Genomic DNA, 19,163 nt, shown 5'->3' on the forward strand with positions numbered 1-19,163 from the left:
TTGTGATAGTGTCTCATTGTGTTGCCCAGGCTGGTCTTGCACTCCTGCCCTAAAGTGATCCTGCTGCTTCTGCCTCCCATAGTGCTGGGATTACAGGCACGAGCCACCATGCCCGGCCTGGCTAAGTTGTCTCTAATGTTGCATGTCTGCGAACAAACACATCTATAGGGCCAGAAAAGTTGAGCATCGAACTTTTTATGACTTAATTCTCATAACCTGGCAATTTTTGCAGCAAGGAGCCTGGGCCGGTGGTTTTAGGAGAACTGAGTGAACAAAAGAAATACATTAACCAGGTTGGAAGAGAGGTGCTGGTCGTGGGTGTTTTCTGTTGGCCCCTGTTCACGTGTGCCTGTTAGCCCACCCATGGGTGAGTGGGGCAAAGTGGCCGAACTGATTCTCAAGAGAGGCATAAATTCCTCAGAATCCAAGTTAGTTATTTAGTTTCTAGCCTGAATGAGTCACCAGAACATGTTATAAACTTTATCAGCTTAGAGGGAAAAAGCTGTGTCCACACTACGTGGTTTATACAACCTGTCAGGAATTCAGCATGATGACGAAATGTACAAAACAAGTGTGAACAGACACATAAAAGGCGATCTCAGCTCACTGCAACCTCTGCCTCATGGGTTCAGGCAATTCTCCTGCCTCAGCCTCCTGAGTAGCTAGGATTACAGGCGCCACTACACCCAGCTAATTTTTGTATTTTTAGTAGAGACAGAGTTTCACCATATTGGCCAGGCTGGTCTCGAGCTCCTGACCTCGCGAACTGCCCACCTCGGCCTCCCAAAGTGCTGGGATCATAGGCATGAGCCACCGCGCCCGGCCTATTCCTGGGCTTTTATATATAGAACGTTTTTTCACATTTTAAAGGAACATTTATGTTTAATTATGGAATATTTCAAATACATGGAAAATTACAGAAAATAAATAACAACCACTTATTTATCTTCTCCCCAACCCCATGTAACAAATTTAAGAATATTGTGTTAAATGCTAAATTTAACACGTTAATGATTCCTGGCTGGATGTGGTGGCTTATGCCTGTAATCCCAGCACTTTGGGAGGAGGAGGTGGGAGGATTGCTTGAGTCCAGGAGTTCAAGACCAGCCTGGGCAACATAGTGAGATCTCATCTCTACAAAAAACAAAATTAGCTGGGCATGGTGGTGTGCACCTGTATTCCCAGTGACTAGGAGGCTGATGGGGGAGGATTGCTTGAGCCTGGGAATTTGAGGCTGCAGTGAGCCCTGATCCTGCCACTGCGTTCCAGCCTGGGCGACATAGCAAAACCTGTCAAAAAAAAAAAAAAAAAGTTTCCTTCTCTGCCCCCTAATATGCAATCACTCTTCTAATTTCTATCTTCACAGATAGATTTTGTCTGTTCTTTAACTTCTATGTGAAAGGAACCAGACATTAGGCATTCTGGTGTCTGGCTTCTTTCACTTAAGATAAAATTGCGTTAACCTGTGGTGGTGTACAGAATCGTAGTTTGTTCTCTGCTGTTTATTTATTTATTGTAAAGACAGGGTCTGACTATGTTGCCCAGGCTGGTCTTGAACTCCTGGCCTGAAGCAATTCATCCACCTTGGTCTCACCAAAACTCTGGGACCCCAGGCACGAGCCGCAGCATCCTGCCTGTAGTTTGATCTCGTTTCTTGCTGAGTGGTAGCACATTGCATGACTGTTACTTTCGGCGTCCATTCTCATCTGGAGGGGCTCTGCTTTTTGAAACCACACCCTGGCCTAGCTCCCCCTCTCCCTGCCTCTCTCCAGGCTCACATCCACATGCTGGGGACTCTGCAGCTTCCTGCTCTTCCACTCCTGTGGGACCCCGGAGAGCTACGGGGCTCCCTGTGTACCAACTGGCTCCCAAGGCTGGGAGAGGGTGGTCTTCTGGGAGAAGGAAGCCAGGTCGCTGCAGGTGGTGGAGGGGGAGTGGGTGAGAGTTTTTCCCCAGGGCGTCATTGGCCTCTGCCCCCACTTCCGTTCTCTGATTAACCAGGGCCCTCTTACCCACTGTGCCCCTCCTCCTGCCACGTGGAGTCCTGAGTCATTATTTTAACTACCCCCTGGAGAGTGAGCACCTTCTGTGCTCTGTCCCCAGCGCTCCACTTCCCCTCGACACGCTGCTCAGGGATGACCTTCGGCGTCGTGCTCCTTCTGGGTGGTGAGTGGGGCCAGGGGGTTGCAGAGAAGCTTGGAGGGGTTCTGAGGGGTCTCCATCTGGGAGGGCAGGCTGGGGGCTGGTGGTCGGCTCTCACTACTCTCGTGAAAAGCTGAGACAGGGAGCCACCTCATGTGTGAGTGGCCTGGAGTCGGGACAGTGTGACCTGAACAAAGAGGGGCTCAGGGTCTGTGTTCAGGTGGCGACTGAGCTGCCTCTCCAGATGGCCATGTTGTCCCAGGCTTCCCTGCTCCTGTTCATAGGGTCCCTGATGTGGATGAGAGAGGTCTCCCCAGCATCCCCCTGGGAGTGGAAAGCCACAGAAGCCACCAGGGAGGGGGAAAGTTTAGATATCGCCTCTGTGGGCCTGTTTTCCCCAAATCCTGACTGCACATAGGGAAGAGTCCCCCCAGTGAAAACTGCATCACAGCCACATTCACGTGCCATCAAAACTCAGGCCTGGCTGGGCGCAGTGGCTCACGCCTGTAATCCCAGCACTTTGGGAGGCTGAGATGGGCAGATCACTTGAGGTCAGGAGTTTGAGACCAACCTGGCCAACGTGGTGAAACCCCATCTCTACTGAAAATACAAAAAAGAGCCGGGTATGCTAGTGTGCACTTGTAATCCCAGCTACTTGGGAGGCTGAGGCAAGATCACTTGAACCCAGGAGATGGAGATTGCAGTGAGCTGAGATTGCACCATTCAACTTCAGCCTGGGCAACAGAGCAAGACTCCGTCTCAGAAAAACAAAAAAACAAAAAACGAAGAAGAGGCCGGGAGATCTGAGGGGTTGGGGCTTCTTTAACTCCCAACTCCACCCCACCCCCACCCCCACCAAATATTCCTCAGTCCTGGCTTCTTATCATGGATTCAACCTGGATGTGGAGGAGCCCACGATCTTCCAGGAGGACGCAGCCAGCTTTGGACAGAGCGTGGTGCAGTTTGGTGGATCTCGGTAGGCGCCACTCACCATCCCCCACCCCCACACACAACCTCCACCGCATCGTGTGCTGTGGGTGGGTACACACGGGCTACCCCAGGGAGGTGTCCTGGAGGAAGGGCGGCAGGGCTGAGAAGTCTTTCCTCGGCTCCTTGGAGGCCCTGACACCACGCATTATTGATCTCTAAAAATGAGTGGAAAACAACAAATTTTGCTGAGACGAGCGATAATATGAGTTAGGCGAAGTTAGAGAATTTTACAGTTGCTGAAATCAGCAAATCGTGAGTTTCAAGCACTGCTTATGGAAGGAAGTCCAAAATTAAAGGTGATGTAAGAAATGTGTAAAAGATGAGGTGCAGGGAAGATGGAGGAAGTGAAGAGATCTTTAAATGTTTGAACTATGAACAATCATCAATCCCAAGAAGGGCCACAACACTCTAGGTGAGAGGCGTTTAACCTGCCTGCTACGGGGCCAGTGCAGTCACACGGGGCCCACACTCATTAAGTTTCGAGTTTAATGTTCTGCCCTTGACCTCTTGAAATTCCTGATGATTTTTATTTTTAGTTTTACTCCAGCTCTGTTGCCCGGGCTGGAGTGCAGTGGTGCAATCACAGCTCACTGCAGCCTCAACCCAGACTCAAGTGATCCTCTCACTTCAGCCTCCTGAGCAGCTGGGACCACGGGTGCATGCCAGCATGCCTGTTTTATTTTCGTTTTATTTTGTTTTACTCTTTATAGGGACGGGGTCTTGCTATGTTGTCTAGACTGGCTGAACTCCTGGGCTCATGCGATCCTCCCACCTTGGCCTCCCAAAGTACTGGGATCACAGGTGTGAGCCACCCTGCCTTGCCAATTCTTAATGATTTTATCTCTGCACTTGTGTTTTGTAAGTGAAGAATGATGGCAGGGCTGGGCACCGTGGCTCATGTCTGGAACCCCAGCATTTTGGGAGGTCGAGGCAGGCAGATCACCTGAGGCCAGGAGTTTGGCCAACACTGTGAAACTCCGTCTCTACTAAAAATACAAAACAATTTAGAAAGGTGTGGTGGCGGGCACCTGTAACCCCAGCTACTTGGGAGGCTGAGGCAGAAGAATTGCTTGAACCTGGGAGGTAGAGGTTGCAATGGGCCAAGATTGCGCCATTGCACTCCAGCCTGGGTGACTGAGACTCCATCAAAAAAAACAAAAAACAAACAGAAAAGAGTGATGGGAGAAGGGAGATGCACTGGGGGTTTGGAGCCTCAGCTCAGCAGCAGCCCCACCTCCCACCGCCTCTTTGGGAAGGGTCTCAGCTGCTGGCTCCACCACCCACATGGGTGCAGTGACCGCTGCCACCTTCCGCCCCTGGCATGAGCTGGGTAAAGTCAGGGTTAGTTGTACTCACCCTGTGAGTACCCTGAGGGAGTGGGGACACTACATAGCAAAAAAAAAAAAAAAAAAAAAAACAGGACAGATTGAAGGAGAGAGCAGAAGAAAGGAAAGAGCCCCCCAACCTCAAGAGACCTCACATTTTTATTTTGAATTGGGACCCACAAATTATGAACCTGCCCCCGCTTCCAGGAGCTCACATTCTCCTGTCCCAGAGAGCTCAAGTCACAATGTGACACAGGTGTCACCAAGGTCTGGGGGTCACAGGCAGGGAGTGAGCAGACCCGGGAGGGCTCCATGGAGGAGGTGGTGCTGGCAGTGAGCCCCAGAGAACAGGAAGGCTCAATTGGTCACAAGGAGGTACAAGAGGTCACCGAGCTCCAGCCACACATCCCTCCCCCTTCCTCACGTGGCCGGCAGTCTCGGGGGATGGAAGCAAGTGCCGGGCACCAGGCTTTTTTCTTTATTTGGAAATGTGGCCAACTAAACAGCGCAGATCTGAAAGACCCAACTTAATGAAGGACTACACCTGTGTGTGCCTGGGTGAGCACCACCTAGGTCAGCTGCTCCTGTGTAAAATCCCACAGGCACAGGGCTGCCATGGGCCCCTTCTCATTACCCAGCAAACCCAGAGATCCCCTGGCCTGACTTCCATCACCATCAGCTTTTCAGGTCCCATTAAAAAAAAGAATATATTGGCTGAGTGCTGTGGTTCATATCTACAATCCCAGCACTTTGGGAGGCCAAGGCAGGAGGATTGCTTGAGGCCAAAAATTTAAGACCAGGCTGGCCAACACAGCAAGATCCTGTTTCTATAAAAACAAAATAACAGCTGGGTGAGGTGGCACGCATCTGTAGCCCCAGCTACTCAGGAGGCTGAGGCAGGAGGATTACTTGAGCCCAGAGCCCAGGAGGTTGATGTTGCCATGAGCCATGATCGTGCCACTGCATTCCAGCCTGGGTGACAAAGCGAGACCCTGTCTCTAATTGAACAGAAAAAGAGAATATAAAAACTATTTATTGCTTACCATTCCCCAGTACTCACATTACAGTAAACTAATATATCGTTGGTAACGCTCTGGTCTGGTCTGGGGGGCCAGAGTCACCGAGGTCTGGGGGCAAAAGCAGGGAGTGAGCAGACTCTGGAGGGCTCCATGGAGGAGGTGGTGCTGGAGTGAGTCTCAGAGGATAGGAAGGCTCAGTTGGTCACAGGGAGGGGTCCATGGAGGAGGTGATTACAAGGAGGAGATTACTATAAAGTCACTGTTTTTTCTGGCTTCTGTTCATTCATAACCCAATACTGAAAAGATGGAGCCAGCCTGTCAGTAATGGTTTGGGTAAATAAAAACATGCGGGTTGATAGCTTCCACTAAAGGTTTGCTTGTCATTCATATCAGAGGGTCCCAAACTGCCGCCTCTCTAGCCAAAGCTCAGGGTTTCATCACAAAGCCTTAGGCGTCCCCTGAACCACGGCACACAGACTGTAGCTTTCTGTAAAGGAAGGGCCCTGTGGAAGGAGCCCCCGTAGGCCCATTTATCAAAGCCTTGCTTGGTGCATTAAAATATACCAGTATTTGTCTGTTTTTCTCACTCGGGTGGGGAGATTGTGGGTAGTGATAAACATTTCCAAAATTAAAAAATTTTTCCCACTCAGGGAGTTTTGCAAATAAACCGTCGACTCTACATAACTATAGATATAGCTATGAATCCTAGTATGCTACTTTAAATAATATTTTCATTGATCCAATGAATCGACTATTTATTTTGAAGGCTCCTGTCTTCAGGAAACTGTTCCAATTAACTTGAGATGATCTATTTCTTGGGTGGCTCAAAGTAATGGCAACTCAGAAATGCAATGTACTTACCCATGATGGGGAAATGCCATTTTGGTCTTTAAATAGTTTTCTTTTTGGTGAATGTTAAAAAAAAAAAAATTCTAAACATAAATACACACATACGTATGTATACATGCTCAAAACCAAACAAACAAAACCCCAGCAGGGTCCCTGGGCATTTGTGGGTTACACCCGGGCCCTGATTTCTGAACATTCTGCCAAGCGGCCAGGAACTACCCTCACAAAGTCTCACTTCCCCATGGAGGGCACTTCCTCACCCCCAAGTGCCCGCGGCTGCCACCCCTCCTGCAGCTGCAGTGACATGGCCACGGTTGTGTCTCCAGACTCGTTGTGGGAGCCCCCCTGGAGGTGGTGGCGGCCAACCAGACGGGACGTCTGTATGACTGCGTGGCTGCCACCCGCGTGTGCCAGCCCATCCGGCTGCACAGTGAGTGACCAACCTGGGAACTGGGGCCCTCAACCCTCCTGAACCCAACTGTGCCCCCCGCTTAGCTTCCAGTCTAGACCCTCCCCACAAATGAGTGTCTGTGTGAGTGAGGTCCCGCGTGTCTGCCCTCGCAGTCTGCCCCGAGGCCGTGAACATGTCCCTGGGTCTGACTCTGGCAGCCTCCACTGACCTCTCCTGGCTTCTGGTGAGTGAGTGCCTCCGGCCAGGGGAGGGTTGTAGGGGAGGAGGCTGGGGCTGGGGGTGAGGAGGAGCGGGGGCTGGGGGCTCCTAGCTCACAGGCTTCTGCTCCAGGCCTGCGGCCCGACCCTGCACAGAGCCTGTGGGGAGAACTTGTACTCAAAGGGTTCCTGCCTCCTGCTGGGCTCGCAGTGGGAGATCATCCGGACAGTCCCCGATGCCCTGCCAGGTAGGTCCCAGGCAGGCCATGGCTCCTGCTGGAGCACGTGCTGGCACTGAGGGTGGGCAGGTGTGAAGCCTTTGTCTGGGACCCTGTACCCTCCCTTGAGGGCTGAGTGTGGCTAGGACAGAAGCCGGGAGGGGAGGGCCTCTCAGGCAGAAGTCCTGCTGCTCCAGGTTAGAAATTCTTCGTAGGGTTTTTTCTTTTCTTTTTTCCTTTTTAAGACAGGGTCTCTGCTGGGCATGGTGGCTCATGCCTGTAATCCCAGCACTTTAGAAGGCTGAGACGGGCAGATCACCTGATGTCAGGAGTTCAAAACTGGCCTGGCCAATGTGATGAAACCCCTCTACTAAAAATACCAAAAAAATTAGCCAGATGTGGTAGGCTGCATCTGTAATCTCAGCCACTCGGAAGGCTGAGACAGGAGAATCACTTGAACCTGGGAGGCGGAGGTTGCAGTGAGCCAAGATTGCAACATTGTACTCCAACCTGGGTGACAAGAACAAAACTCCATCTCAAAAAAACCAAAAAACAAAAAACAGGGTGTCTGTCAGGCTGCATGCACACCCTGATAATTTTTTTGAGACAGATTCTTGCTATGTCGCCCAGACTGGAGTGCAGTGGTGCAATCATAGCTCACTGCAGCTTTGAACTCCTGGGCTCAAGTGATCCTCCTCTCTCAGCCTCCCGAGTAGTTGGGACAGTGGGTACATGCACCACACCTGGCTAATTTTTCTTTCTTTCTTTTTTTTTTTTTTTTTTGTAGAAATGGGGGTCTTGCTATGTTGCCCAGGCTGGTCTTGAACTCCTGGGCTCAATGGATCCTCCACCACAGCCTCTCAAAGTGTTGGGATTACAGACGTGAGTCCTTGTGCCTGGCCTGAGGGGTGAAAGTTCTGATGGGAGCAGAGAGGAGCCCCAGTGTGCAGACTGTGGAGGGCACGAGTATCTTCCAGTTGCCAACAGGTGCATGGCCGCTTCTTGAGTTTCAGAGGAAGGACCTTAGGGTGGTGAAGATGTGTTGAGGATGATAAATCCACGAGGGAGGTATTTCTTCTGGATGGTTAACTGCTGAGCTTCGAGGATTCCCCAAACTAACTTTCCTTTCTAAGGGGAGCCGCACTTTTTCCAGGACTCTGGAAAAAGTGATGTGCAATTTTGCCAGTGCCCACGTCTTCCACAGAGAACGGGGCCTGAGGACACCACCGTGGCATCTCTCTGAGGGTCGGTCTGCATCATAGTGGTGCCCAAGTTCACTTTCCATGGGTGCCAGGCTTCATTCCCTTAAAGCTTCATTTCCTCAAAGGCATTCAGTTTCCTCATTGGCAAAATGGAGCTCAATAATCAGGGGGTTATGAAGATGGAAGGGATTGAGGTGTATAAAGCACTTGGAACCCTGCCTGGCACATAGTATGTGCTAGCCCCTCTGACCCGTCTTCCAGCTGGGGACTGCGTCCTGGGACTGGGAGGAAGATACAGGCAAACTGTTTCATCTACGGTGCTGGCGGGAATGCCAGGGCCGCTCAGGGTGCTGACCGAGGGTGCCGCTTGAGCCAGAGAGGCCATGATGCCAGGCATGTTGGGCCTTTAGACAAAGGTGGAGCAGCCGCAGAAACATCCCCACAGCAAATGGAGAAGGTGGAGTCTATGGAGGGGTCCGAGGGAAGGGGGAAGGGGCATCCAGGGCTCCTGGGGGAACCACGACCAGCTTGAGATTTCTGTGAAGCCAGGTTAGGGAGGTGGCACTTAAAAACAAGGAGTAAATGTCTTCTCAGAGCCATCTCTGAAACTCATGAGGTGGGATGCCTGATGCAAATGAGACTGGAGCATAATCGTTGTGCAGGCAAGGTGGGTGTGGGTCCAAATGGAAGGGACCAGGTCCACTGAGCATCACCTGTGTGCCAGGCAGTGCTGAGTGCCTGGTAGGAATCACCTTACTGCATCCTCACAACATCCCGGGTGGTGGGCAGGCCCATTCCCATTTTACAGAGGAGAAAACCAAGGTTCAGAGAGATGAGTTCCCATCGATAGCAAGAGGCAGAGCCCAGAGCTTGAGCCATCCTTGCCTGATTGGCAGAGCCTGGACATGACCAGGCTCCTGCTAGTACAAGCCCAGGAGATACAATAAAAAGACCAAGAAACAGAAGAGACATTGTGAGAGGATTGCCACAGACCTGGCCTGAGAGAGGATGAGAGGGTGGTTTTTGGGTGCAGCTGAAAAAATGGGCACCACTGCAAGACGGTGGCTGCCCAGACGTGGGCAAAAAAGGGGAGCTCCTAGGGGATCTGCAGCCTGCTCTGTGGATGTTGAGATTTGCTGGTGATGGAAGAAGCAGGAAGGGAAGTGACCTTCTGTTTCTTCCCAGCACCCTTGAAGCACCAGGTGGTTGAACAGCTGGGGCTGGGGAGAGGAAAGAGGGAAGGCATTTTTTTTCACAGTGGTGGGCAGGGGGCAGAAACCGCAGCCCTGCGGTGTGGGCCTCACACCTTAGTGCTCTGGTGGCTGATCTCCCACCACCCTGGTGGCAGCACAGGATGTGGCTGCTGGTGGAGCCACCAAATGGGCCCTGAACATGGTCACATCCCCCACATAAGCCTGGGGACAGCATGAAGAGTCTTGTTTGTTGATGTGCATATGGTGTGTCCTCATGACTGTGGAGTGAGCTCCATAAGGGCAGGGGTGGCATCTCTTTTAAAGCCATGGTCTTAGGTGTGGTTCCCCCAGACAGACTCTAAGGTCACTTGGGAATGTTCTTTTTTTTTTTTTTTTTTTTTCTTTGAGATGGAGTCTCACTCTGTGGCCCAGGCTGGAGTGCAGTGACGTGATCCCAGCTCACTACGACCTCCACCTCCTGGATTCAAGTGATTCTCCTGCCTCAGCCTCCCGAGTAGCTGGGATTACAGGCACCCACCACCATGCCCAGCTACTTTTTTTTGTATTTTTAGTAGAGATGGGGTTTCACTATGTTGGCCAGGCTGGTTCTGAACTCCTGACTGCAAATGATCTGCCCTCCTCAGCCTCCCAAAGTGCTAGGAATACAGGTGTGAGCCACTGCGACCGGGGGAAAGTTCTTGGGTGCCGCACCTGTGGGAGTGTGAAGGGTGGATGCAATACAATCATAACAGAGGCCCAAGGCCAACGCAGGGGCACTCAGTTGTCATCCCAGCACTTTGGAAGGCCAAGGTGGGTGGATCGTTAGAGCCCAGGAGTTTGAGACCAGCCTGGGCAACATGGCAAAACTCCATCTCTACAAAAAGATACAAAAATTAGCCAGGCAAGGTGGTGCATGCCTGTAGTCCCAGCTACACAGGAGGCTGAGGTAGGAGAACTGCCTGAGCCTGGGGAGGTCAAGGCTGCACTGACCTGTGATCACATCACTACACTCCAGCCTGGGTTGTCACCCAGAGTCAGACTCTGCCTCAAAAAAACAAGAAATGAAAAAACTAGAGGCTTCAGCCTCTAGTCATCAGATAAAGGTTGCCTTCAGGGGCAGAAGGTGTCCCTGTGGGCGACAGTTCCCCTCTGCCTAGCGCAATTCCTGGGAAGGGACCCAGCTGAGAGCCAACTCCACGGAGCTGGAAATGAGGGCCTCTGTCCTGATGGGGGTTGGGGCGGGGTCTAAGGTGGATCCCTGGCCCTCTTCCCCCTCCCCAGAAGCCCACCACCCCGCATCATCCCTACAGGCATATCCTACAGGCCTCGAAGGTGCCTGGCACATGGTGAGGATGGTGACAGCGGCTGACCCTGGCAGAGGGCCAGGCCTTGCCTCCAGCATCTATGTGCATGTTGCTTTATCCTCGCAGTAATCCCACGTGGTAGCCACTGCTATTACCCTCATTTTACACACGGGGACACTGAAATTCCACAGAAGTTAAGTAATGTGCCTGAATTCACCAGTTAGCACGTGGCTGAGCTGCGGTTTAGCGCAGGCGCACTGGCTCCAGAACACGCATCGTGAACCATTTTGCTTGACATTCTCCCACGAAGCTTGTAGCACCCCTAATGTCTGTGTTTGATGAATTATTTGTTGATTAAATGAATGAGGAGCCCACCGGGGCCCGGCGTCCTCCTCCTGCTCTTTCCAGGCTATGTGAGAGGAAGGGAGCAGGGGGCTGGCGCGGCTGATCAGGGCCTCCTCCAAGGAGGGGTCGGAAACCAGCTGGGGATGCCAAGACCAGCCCCTGGGCTCTGTTGAGCAGGAGCTGCAGGAAGGGGCTGGGCCCCTGCAGTGCGTCTCTGATTCCTCCTCATTCCCCTACAGAGTGTCCACATCAAGAGATGGACATCGTCTTCCTGATTGACGGCTCTGGAAGCATTGACGAAAATGACTTTAACCAGATGAAGGGCTTTGTCCAAGCTGTAATGGACCAGTTTGAGGACACTGATACCCTGGTGAAGACTGGGCACCTGGGGCTGGGGGATAGGGGCTGGGGGCGGGGGAGGCTGGCCTGGGGCAGGTCAGTGGAGCCACGTGCGAGGGGGCTGGGCTGGAGGATGGAGCTGTGGTCCCAGCGCAGGCCTGACTTGAGCCCTGACCTAGGAGGCCCCCCATGGCATTTAATAGGTATCCAGAAACTACAGGAAATACAACGTTTCTGCCATTTAAAAACATTGAAAGTGTTTAAAAAATAATTTTGCTATGAAATTTGACTGACTATAACTCAGCCAACTGATTGATGGTTTTATTTTCCATGTAACTGATGATTTTTTATTATTTCCCAGCAAGTAGCGCCTATGTATGTGCAAAAAAGCCCACTTTTTTTTTTTTTTAAACAAGGTCTTGCTCTGTCATCCAGGCTGCAGTGCAGTGGTGCAATCATCCAGGCCGCAGCCTGGACCTCCCAGGCTCAAGTGATCCTCTGGCCTCAGCCTCCCGAGTAGTTGGGACTACAGGTGCATGCCACCATGCCTGGTTAATTTTCAAATTTTTATTTGTAGAGATGGAGTCTTGCTATGTTGCCCAACATGGTCTCCAACTCTTAGCCTCAAACACTCCTCCCACCTCGGCCTCCCAAAGTGCTGGGATTACAGGCATGAGCCACCATGCCCAGCCACAAATTCTTGAGAAGTGAGGAAATACGTAAATTGATTTAAGGCATGATAAAAATTTTTAAAAGCTAAGGGTAGCAAATATTGTGGTTGGCAAAGTGATTCTTTGTAAACTGTGAAGGAAACATCATTTGGTTTCGATTTTCCAGTTTACATTTTGTATTTTTGGGCCAGTGAATTTTCCTCTCTGGGTTTCAGTATATTATTTGTAGGGCCTCAAAACACATGGGAAATGGTTTGTAAATCCAAAATAATTCCAAATAAAAAGTTTACTAACAATAAAACCAATATGGCTGGGTGTGGTGGCTCACACATGTAATCCCAGCACTGTGGGAGGCTGAGGTGGGAGGATTGATTAAGGCCAGGAGTCCGAGACCATCCTGAGCAACATAGACCTTGCCTCTACCAAAAAAAAAAAAAAGCCAGGCATGGTGGCATGTGCCTTTAGTTCCAGCTACTTGGGAGGCTGAGGCAGGAGAATTGCTTGAACCCAGGAGGTAGAGGTTGCAGTGAGCCAAGATCATGCCATTGCACTCCAGCCTGGGTGACAAGAGCGAAACTCTGTCTCAAATAAAAAAAAAAAATTAAAATTAAAACAATAGTAACAGCCGCTGAGTCCTGGGCTCTCCCCTCTGGCCTTTGCAGTTCGCACTGATGCAGTACTCAAACCTCCTGAAGATCCACTTCACCTTCACGCAATTCCGGACCAGCCCGAGCCTGCAGAGCCTGGTAGACCCCATCGTCCAACTGAAAGGCCTGACATTCACGGCCACAGGCATCCTGAAAGTGGTGTAAGCACCCCCGACGCTGGCCTGCTGACGTGTCTGCCACCCCCGCTTCCTAACCATGGGTCAGCACAGCTCTTCTCAGAGGCTGAGGGAGGCTGGGGAAAGGGGCTACCGAGCATGTCGGGGCTGCAGGGAGAACCTCCCCCCGGGGTGCTCCCGGCTGCTCACTGCCGGTCTCCCTGATATAAGACTAGGTTTTTCTGCGTTATGCCTCCTCTTTGCCTGGTTCTGTGGAGCCTGGACCCTAGGACCTCCACTTCCTGCTCCCCCGCCCCCTACAGCAGCCAGAGGCCCAGGCTTTGTCTCAGATACATCAGGCTCCCATGCTGGCTCCCCGAGAGCTACTCTGGGTGTAACCCTGGGTGCGATGGGCTGTAAGTCTCAGTGACTCTCAGATGAGGATACGCTTACAGCTTAGAATTGAGACCATGTGTGTGGGGTACCCAGACCAAGTGTGTGGGGTACTCAGACCATGTGTGTGGGGTACTCAGACCAAGTGTGTGGGGTACTCAGACCATGTGTGTGGGGTACTCAGACCAAGTGTGTGGGGTACTCAGACCAAGTGTGTGGGGTACTCAGACCATGTGTGTGGGGTACTCAGACCAAGTGTGTGGGGTACTCAGACCATGTGTGTGGGGTACTCAGACCAAGTGTGTGGGGTACTCAGACCATGTGTGTTGGGTACTCAGACCAAGTGTGTGGGGTACTCACCTCAGCAGGAGGTATCGGATAAATGCCTGAGATTTTATCAGAGAATGGAGCAGTCAGGGACTCAGGAATTGTCACCCAGGGTCGTCCTGGTGCCTTTCTCCCCACTCAGTTCCTGCCCTGCTTCCCTCACCCCTGTGCTGCCAGGCGCTCACCTACGCCTGTCCCGCACATGCGGTCTGTGCCTTAAACAGTGTAGGAGGTGGGGCTCCCGAGAAGGGCATGTGGTTCTGTGGGAAGCTGCTGGGCTGAAGGTCTGGATCCTTGGCTTCCTGCACACACCCCTGGGAGCATGCTAGAATTTGGCTTAAGCATTAGGTGGTCCTGCCAAACTCACCCTCTTTATTTCTGGGAGGCTCTTCTGCCTTGAATGGTGGCCCCTTGTAACTCAGCAACCCGGAGGAAGGCCTCCATCTGTCCTGTAAGTTTAAAGTCACACGGGAGTGTCCCCTTCTGGAGTCTCCACCTCACCCCTCAAAGTTCTTCCGGTGTTGTGGCCAGGAGAAAAAAATGAATGAGGCAGGGGTGACCGAGTGGATCTCACCAACTCCAGTCCTGCGCCCAAGCCCTGAGTACAGGGAATTTCCCAGCAGCCTCCGCTCCCCAGACCCACGCACATCTCAGGGCTGGAACCAGCCAAGGATTAGAACTCCCTGACCCTGGTCCTTCCTTCCTCATTCCCTCCCTCCCTCCCTTTGCCCCTCTGCTTCCTTGAGATGGAGTCTCACTCTATCATCCAGGCTGGAGTGCGATGGTGTGATCTTGACTCACTGCAACCTCCGCCAATCAGTTCGAGCAATTCTTCTGCCTCAGCCTCCCGATTATGTGAAACTACAGGCCTACACCACTGCACCTGGCTAATTTTTGTATTTTTAGTAGAGACAGGGTTTCACCATGTTAGCCAGGCTGGTCTTGAACTCCTGACCTCAAGTAATCTGTCTGCCTCAGCCTCCCAAATACTGGGATTACAGGTGTGAGCCACCGTACCCAGCCTCTTTCTTCTCTCTCTTTTTTTCTTCCTTATGTTCTTCTCTTTCTTCTTTCCTTCCCTTTCTTCTCTCTCTTTCTTTTTTTTTAAAGAAGTTTTATTACAAAAAAGCAAAAACAAAGCAAAATCCAAATGGCAATAGCAGTAAGGAAACTTTTTTTTTTTTCTTTTTTTGGAGACGGAGTTTTGCTCTTGTTACCCAGGCTGGAGTGCAATGGCGCGATCTCGGCTCACCGCAACCTCCGCCTCCTGGGTTCAGGCAATTCTCCTGCCTCAGCCTCCTGAGTAGCTGGGATTACAGGCACGCGCCACCATGCCCAGCTAATTTTTTGTATTTTTAGGTAGAGACGGGGTTTCACCATGTTGACCAGGATGGTCTCGATCTCTTGACCTTGTGATCCACCCGCCTCGGCCTCCCAAAGTGCTGGGATTACAGGCGTGAGCCACCGCGCCCGGCTAAGGAAACTTTTTAAAAAAGTATTATATCACTTCAGTCCCTCTAGTCAACCACCCTACAGTATTTTAGCAACATCAAGGGATACCTACAAGTCAATCAGTAAATCTCAGTTGCATAGCACAGTGCTACTGCCATCCTCATCTTTATTCAGGCTTCTTTTGTATGGTCACATTCGGGGCAGAAACTATTTTCACCTTCTTTGGGTTTTTTTTCCCCTCATCTACGTCCACAATTTTTTGTTTTCCTTTTTTTGTTTTTTTGTTTTATGAGACAGTTCTCGCTCTGTCACCCAGGCTGGAGGGCAGCAGCACGATCACGGTTCACCGTAGCCTCCCACTCTGGGGCCCAACAATCATCCCGCCTCAGCCTCCCGAGTTGGGACCATAGGCGCATGCCACCACATCTGGTTAATTTTTCAAAACAGTTTTTGTAGAGACAGGGTCTTGCTCTGTTGCCCAGGCTGGTCTTCAACTCCGGGCCTCAAAAGATCCTCCTGCCTCGGCCTCCCCTACTGCTGGAAATAGCTGTGTGCTTTTCTGCTAACAGGCTAGGTCACGACTGGCTAGACCCTTTCCCGGTGTCGGATATTTGGGTTGTTTCCAGTATCATATTTGGAACCTGTGTGTATTTGCTCTGAGTTTATAGAGTTACATGAGCAGATAGTTATTTATTTATTTACTTTTGAGATGGAGTCTCGCTCTGTCGCCCAGGCTGGAGTGCAGTGGCACGATCTCGGCTCACTGCAACCTCTGCCTGCCGGGTTCAAGCGATTCTCCTGCCTCAGCCTCCTTAGTAGCTGGGATTACAGGGTCACGCCACCCTGCCCGGCTAATTTTTGTACTTTTAGTGGAGACGGGGTTTCACCATGTTGGTCAGTCTGGTCTCAAACTCCTGAGCTCGTGATCCACCTGCTTCAGGCTCTCAAAGTGCTGCGATTACAGGCGTGAGCCACTGCCCCGGCTGATAGTTACATTTTTAATTGTTTGTTACAGCTGCCATCTAATTAGTGTAAAAGCTTGGCGGCGTTTAAGCCTGGGGATAACCCACACTACTCGTTTCAGTTATCTACTGTTGCCTAACACATCATCCCCAAGTTAAGTGGATTAAGCACAATGCTTCATAATTTTTCTTGGTCCTGGGGCTCAGCTGGGCGGATCTCCTGTTCTTGCAGAGCGTCTCTCACATGACTGTGGTCCGCTGTTGAGCCGGCACATAGAGAGCGTCATTCCTGCGTCTGGTGCCTGGGCAGGATGGGCTGGAAGACAGGCTCAGTGGGGACGGCTGGGCCTCTTATGCCAGGTGACCTTCCTCCAAGCGGCCACTCTATGGGCGCCTCCAACAGGGCAGCCGGACTCCTCTTATTGTGGCTCAGGGCCCCAAAAGTGCAAAAGCAAAAGAAACTAAGGCTTCTGAGACCTGTAACTGGCATGATGTCATTTCCACCGCATGCTACTGATGAGGGTGGGACTTAGCCAGGCCAGGTTCAGTGTGGGAGGGAACCAGGTGTGATCCACTGGGGGCCGTCTTTAGAGACAGCTGCAGTGCAGTTATTATCCTCATTGTGCATGGAGAGGGGCAGAGGCCGGGAGAGGTTAAATCCCATGCCCCAGGTGTGTCTGACTCCAAAGCCCCTGCTCTGAACCACACTGCCTCCGGTGAAGAGAGTTCAGCTGTGGATAGAATTTTAGAAACAAAGAATGTGACTTCTTTTATTATTGATCCGACTAATTATGGTTTGCGTGGCTTTCAAAAATGGCTAAATTAGTCGAGTGCGATGGCTCACGCCTGTAATCCCAGCACTTTGGAGGCTGAGGCGGGTGGATCACTTGTCAGGAGTTTGAGACCAGCTTGGCCAACATGGTGAAACCCCATCTCTACTAAAAATACAAAAATTAGTCAGTGTGAGGGCGGGTGCCTGTAACCCCATCTACCCAGGAAGCTGAGGCCAGAGAAACCCTTGAACCCAGGAGGCGGACGTTGCAGTGAGCTGAGATCGCGCCACTGCACTCCAAAGCCTGGGCAACAGAGTGAGACTCCATCTCAACAAAATCCCAAAATGACCAAAATCACTTCCTTAACATGCCTTTAGAGTATGAGGGTACCAGGATGCCCCAGCCTTTCAGATGAGAGCGTGGCAAGCAATGTCTTCCAGAGTCAATCACATCTCAGTAGAATCATCTCCCTCTCTTCCCCGACAGGACACAGCTATTTCATCATGAGAACGGGGCCCGCAAAAGTGCCAAGAAGATCCTCATTGTCATCACAGATGGGCAGAAGTATAAAGATCCTCTGGAATACAGTGACGTCATCCCCCAGGCGGAGGAAGCTGGCATCATCCGCTACGCGATCGGGGTGCGCCTCCTCCTCACCCTGGCCCCAGGCTCAGCCTGCACCTCCAGCAGGTGCGGGGCTGCTGGGCTCCCCCTCCTCAGCTGCCTTTCTGCTGCAGGTGGGAAACGCCTTCCAGAAACCCACCGCCAGGGAGGAGCTGAACACCATCGGTTCAGCACCTCCGCAGGACCATGTGTTCAAGGTAGACAACTTCGCAGCCCTCGGAAGCATCCAGCAGCAGCTGCAGGAGAAGATCTTTACAGTCGAGGGTAAATGGAAGCAACAGTGCACCTGGGAGCCAAGGAGGTCCCCACCCAATTGTTCCGAGTCTTTTTTATTTTTTGACGGAGTCTCACTCTGTCCCCAGGCTGGAGGGCAATGGTGCTATCTCGTCTCACGGCAACCTCTGCCTCCTGGGTTCAAGTAATTTTCCTGTCTCAGCCTCCCAAGTAGCTGGGATTACAGGTGTGCACCACCATGGCTGGCTAATTTTTGTATTTTTAGTAGGGGAAGGGGTTTGCCCTGTTGGCCAGGCTGCTATCGAACTCCTGATCTCAAGTGATCCAGCGCCCTCGGCCTCCCAAAGTGCTGGGATTACAGGCGGGAGCCACCACTCCCAGCCTGTCCCTCGCAGTCTTGATGGGCCATTCCTGTTCACAGCGCACTCAAATTTGCTCTCTGGAACCCGAGCCCCAGATCATGTTTTCCTCCCTGTGTTCTGAGTCCTCATGGTCTCATGGCTTCTGGGAACTCACTCAACTGTTTTCCCACAGGAACCCAGTCCAAGGCAAGCAGCTCCTTCCAACACGAGATGTCCCAAGAAGGCTTTAGTGCAGCCCTTACAATGGTGGGTAGAGCCTGCCCTCAATCCACAGCTCTTGGACACCGACTCTGCTCCTGCCCTTGGCTGGGGGCTGGGAGCCAGATGCAGACCCCATCCTCAAATTCACCCCTTTGCCAAGGAGAGGCCCCCACGCTGTGTGTTAGGGGCCAGGAGCACAGCAGGGAGGAGGGTGACTGGGTTGCTCTCAGGGATCACATATTCTAGTGGAGGAGACAGTAAGCATGAGCCCCTCAGATGGCACTAGGCATGGGGGTAGAGAGAGAGATGGCCAGAGGAGGCTCAGAGATGGAAAAGGCTGGCTCTAGAGGAATCAGGGGAGACTGCTCTGGGCACAGGACAAAGCAAGTGCCAGGGTCCTCAGCGAGAGAGAGCCGGGGCAGCCTGGAAGGAGAGGGTTGGAGGCTGAGAAGGACCAGGTGAAATTAAAGACCTGGTTTGAAAGTGTGAGTGTGTTCAAAGGATCCAGATGGGGCCCGGCGCTGTGGCTCATGCCTGTAATCCCAGCACTTTGGGAAGCTGAGAGGGGGGGTATCACTTGAGGTCAGGAGTTCAAGACCAGCTTGGCCAACATGGCAAAACCCCATCTCTACTAAAAATAAAAAAAATTAGCCAGGCCTGGTGGCGTGCGCCTGTAATCCCAGCTACTTGAGAGGCCCAGGTGGGAGAACCGCTTGAACCCGGAAGGCAGAGGTTGCAGTGAGCCAAGATCATGCCACTGCCCTCCAGCCTAGGTGACAAAACAAGACTGTCTCAGGATCCAGATGGGTTTGCTTCAGAGTAATTTGTGGGTGTCTAGGGAGTGGTGAAATCAAACAAGATTGGTC

General features: G+C 51.9%; 1 protein-coding gene across 5 annotated transcripts in view; it reads left to right on the forward strand.

Annotated features, from left to right (window-relative positions):
• The first annotated feature begins 2,086 nt into the window (after positions 1-2,086).
• Positions 2,087-19,163, forward strand: part of ITGAD (integrin subunit alpha D) — a 36,701-nt gene continuing 19,624 nt past the window's right edge. For 3 of the 5 annotated variants that reach the window (XM_064362683.1, XM_064362685.1, XM_064362684.1), the window contains exons 1-10: positions 2,093-2,166; positions 3,013-3,118; positions 6,652-6,755; positions 6,890-6,960; positions 7,068-7,182; positions 11,436-11,566; positions 12,869-13,014; positions 17,363-17,516; positions 17,614-17,764; positions 18,269-18,342. In XM_064362683.1, coding sequence (XP_064218753.1) covers positions 2,136-2,166; positions 3,013-3,118; positions 6,652-6,755; positions 6,890-6,960; positions 7,068-7,182; positions 11,436-11,566; positions 12,869-13,014; positions 17,363-17,516; positions 17,614-17,764; positions 18,269-18,342 — 1,083 coding nt within the window. In that variant the 5' untranslated portion in view covers positions 2,093-2,135. Of the gene's footprint in view, positions 2,167-3,012; positions 3,119-6,651; positions 6,756-6,889; positions 6,961-7,067; positions 7,183-7,956; positions 8,140-11,435; positions 11,567-12,868; positions 13,015-17,362; positions 17,517-17,613; positions 17,765-18,268; positions 18,343-19,163 lie in introns of those variants that run through there. The other 2 variants (XM_064362686.1, XM_064362687.1) reach the window with 2 other exon arrangements.

Source organism: Aotus nancymaae, unplaced genomic scaffold (genome assembly GCF_030222135.1).
Source record: "Aotus nancymaae isolate 86718 unplaced genomic scaffold, 86718_ANA_hifiasm-v0.15.2.pri h1tg000049l, whole genome shotgun sequence".
NCBI lineage: Eukaryota > Metazoa > Chordata > Mammalia > Primates > Aotidae > Aotus > Aotus nancymaae.